The sequence below is a fragment of the Mandrillus leucophaeus genome, unplaced genomic scaffold, assembly GCF_000951045.1.
Source record: "Mandrillus leucophaeus isolate KB7577 unplaced genomic scaffold, Mleu.le_1.0 Scaffold720, whole genome shotgun sequence".
NCBI lineage: Eukaryota > Metazoa > Chordata > Mammalia > Primates > Cercopithecidae > Mandrillus > Mandrillus leucophaeus.
The window spans coordinates 1,425,717-1,428,934 of record NW_012107809.1 but is presented as its reverse complement, the minus strand read 5'-3'; the positions used below and the strand labels follow the sequence as shown (position 1 = coordinate 1,428,934).

The 3,218-nt window shown below is 40.1% G+C and overlaps 1 protein-coding gene across 1 annotated transcript in view; it reads left to right on the top strand.

Annotated features, from left to right (window-relative positions):
- Positions 1-2,933, top strand: part of LOC105528559 (zinc finger protein 157-like) — a 4,356-nt gene extending 1,423 nt beyond the window's left edge. The window contains 3 exon segments of the mRNA XM_011965350.1: positions 4-222; positions 308-434; positions 2,770-2,933. Of these exon segments, the coding sequence (XP_011820740.1) occupies positions 4-222; positions 308-434; positions 2,770-2,933 (510 nt within the window).
- Positions 2,934-3,218: the final 285 nt, after the last annotated feature.

Below are 3,218 nucleotides of genomic sequence, written 5' to 3'. Positions count from 1 at the left end.
CAGAGAACACACACAGGAGAGAAGCCCTATGAATGCACCGAATGGGGAAAAGCCTTTTGCCAGAAACCACACCTTATCAACCATCAGCAAACACACATAGGAGAAAAGCCCTATGACTGTAACCAATGTGGAAAAATGTTCTGTGTGAAGTCAAACCTCACTGAACATCAGAGAACTCACACAGGGCAGAAGCCCTATGAATGGGAAATCCTTCTGCCCCAGGTCAGCCCTCACTGTCCATCAGGGAACACACACAGGAGAGAAATCCTTTGTATGTCATGAATGTGGAAAATTCATCTGTGTGAAGTCACATCTCATTGTCCATCGAAGAACTCACACGGGAGACAAACCCTATAAATGTAGTGAATGTGGGAAAACCTTCTGTGAAAAATCAGCTCTCACTGAACATCAGAGAATTCACACAAGGCTGGAAGGTCTTTCCACATCCCGAATGTTAAAAGGCTTCATATACCTGTCAAATTTTTGTTCATCTTTTAAAAATTAGAGAAAGCAAAGAATGTCAGAAATTACTAGAAAATGACTTCTTTTCACGTTTGAATACGTGAAAGCATTCAAGGAAAAACTTTTTCATTAGGAAATTTGTACTGAGGGGAATTCTGTGTAAGTAATGCAGCAAAAACCTTTATCTAAAATTTATGTTGTTTAGTGTTGCATTCCAAATGTAATACCTACATTTTATTGTAAATATAATGGACAATATTCATTTACTCATCTCCACAGTAGAATCTGAAGCATATAAAGGTTGAATGACACAGCATTAAACACGTATGTGGGCCCGGCACGTTGGCTCATGCCTGTAATCCCAGCACTCAGGGAGGCCGAGGCGGGTGGATCACCTGAGGTCAGGAATTCAAGACCAGCCTGACCAACATGGCAAAACCTCGTTTCTACTAAAAGTACAAAAATTAGCCAGACATGGTGACTTGCGCCTGTAATCCCAGCTACTCAGGAGGCAGAGGCAGGAGAAGCTTGAACCCGGGAGGCAGAGCTTGCAGTGAGCCGAGATCGCGCCACTGCACTCCAGCCCAGGTGACAAGAGTGAGACTCCTCTCAAAAAAATAAAAAAAATGAAAGTAAATATATATATATATATATGTGAAAACTCCCTGATGTTTGTAGACCTTATGAGTATGCTAATGTAGCAAATTTGGGTATGTTTCATTTCAACCCAACATGGTTGTCAGGAGGAAATATGTACCCTTAGGTTAGTAACTATTATGGTACGTGTTAACATTTTCCACATGAAATACCACTGGTATCTTTATAGGTTGATATAATTATATGTGTGTATGTACTTATGTATGTGTATACATATGGGCGTATATATGTAAATATATTTGTATACACATAAATATACGGATGTGCTAACATCATCTCATATTGACTTAAAAGTGCTGCCGACTGCTAAATTTTTAGGAATTTTGTGAGCCAGTTATTAAACACAGTCATTATTTAAAATATATAAACTTACTATTAAATTACATTAAAAACAAAGGTAATAAATACCCAACACTCATCACTTCTAATTAGGCTGCTACATTTCGCTATGATCTTTGTTGCTTAGGTTACTTACATTGTTGACTCTGTATGGTGAAAATACTATCCACATCTACTGCTACTGCACGTCTCTTCCCGACTCCACATTCAGTACTATCTTGTTGGTAGGTTAGACATAGTGGGAGTATTTACACCATCAAAATCGGCAAACTACAAGTCAAGGTTTTTATTTTCTTCACAGAACCTGCTGTCAAATATTTACCAGCATACTATCATGTATATATGAAAACATATTTCATAGTACAAACCACATACCCCTTCTTCTGTTTCCTGATATAAGCAAATGCCTATCATCATTACTGCTGAACTGCCTCTTCAATAAAGGAGCCAAAAAATGTCTTTGTGAGGTTTTAAACTACCTCTGAGTCAGTCCTATTCTAAATACTATCAGACTCGCTCTACAGGTTGGCCAGTGTAAGTTTTTTTGTTTGTTTTGTTTCTCTGTGTTTTTTTGAGACGGAGTCTCGCTCTGTCACCCAGGCTGGAGTACAGTGGCGCAATCTTGGCTCACTGCAAGCTCCGTCTCCCGGGTTCATACCATTCTTCTGCCTCAGCCTCCCGAATAGCTGGGACTACAGGCACGTGTCACCACGCCCAGCTCATTTTTTGTATTTTTAGTAGAGACGGGGTTTCACCATGTTAGCCAGGATGGTCTTGATCTCCTGACCTTGTGATCTGCCTGCCTTGGCCTTCCAAAGTGCTGGGATTCAGTATAAGTTTTAAGTGAGATATGATTTCACAAGGAACTACATTACATACCTTGCCTCTGACTGTTTCCTGATATATGTGAATAGGTATGGCTGTGTTTACTAACCTAGCACTTCAGTAAAGAAGTGTGAAACTGTATTTTTCTGAGGTTTTTCAGCTACCTCTGGGTCAGTCAGTAATGTAAATGCTGTTAATAAGGATGGTATTTACATAAATTATGCAAAGGTTAACATCCATTGTAATACAGTAGTACTCACTGCACTCTACAAATGAAAAGTGGTGGTATGTTAAAAAAAGAAAGAAAGAAAGAAAGAAACCCTACAATAGTCTTTAACATCCTATTCAAAATAAACAGGCACCATGAATTGAATTTGTCAAAATAAAACCATACCAAAGTTAGCATTTAGTTCAAGATTCCAAGTTGTCATCATGTTCTCATTCAATAAAATTGACCATTCCAACATTTTCTGTTTGTGCTATCAGCACTGAAAACGCACATCCACCGTGTTGACAGCAGCCAGCAGAGTGACTCACGTGGAGGCATCGCAGGCTGCATTGAGCTGACAGCTTGTCAAACCAATGAATGGGCAGGGATGATGTCAGAAGACCTTTCTGTCATTGCTGCCTGCAGCTGGTCCTTATTATAAGGAATGCCTGGTATGCTGTGAAAAACCGGAAAAAGAATATCTTACCTGTTCTTAACCTGTATGGAAGCCAAATCTCTTAAGGAGTACTGGCCTGAGGGCAGCATGTTCACACACTATTTCTATCATTTTTTTTCCCACCTGCTATTGCAGAAACCTTGACTTTCTCCACCTTCAAAATCCCCCCAGCAGTTTCTGGGAGTCCCCTGAAGATACGTGGCATGGACTTATGGGACTGTCCTCTCAGCTCCCCGGGCACATGCCATGTTTTTCCTCTACAGCCCTGGA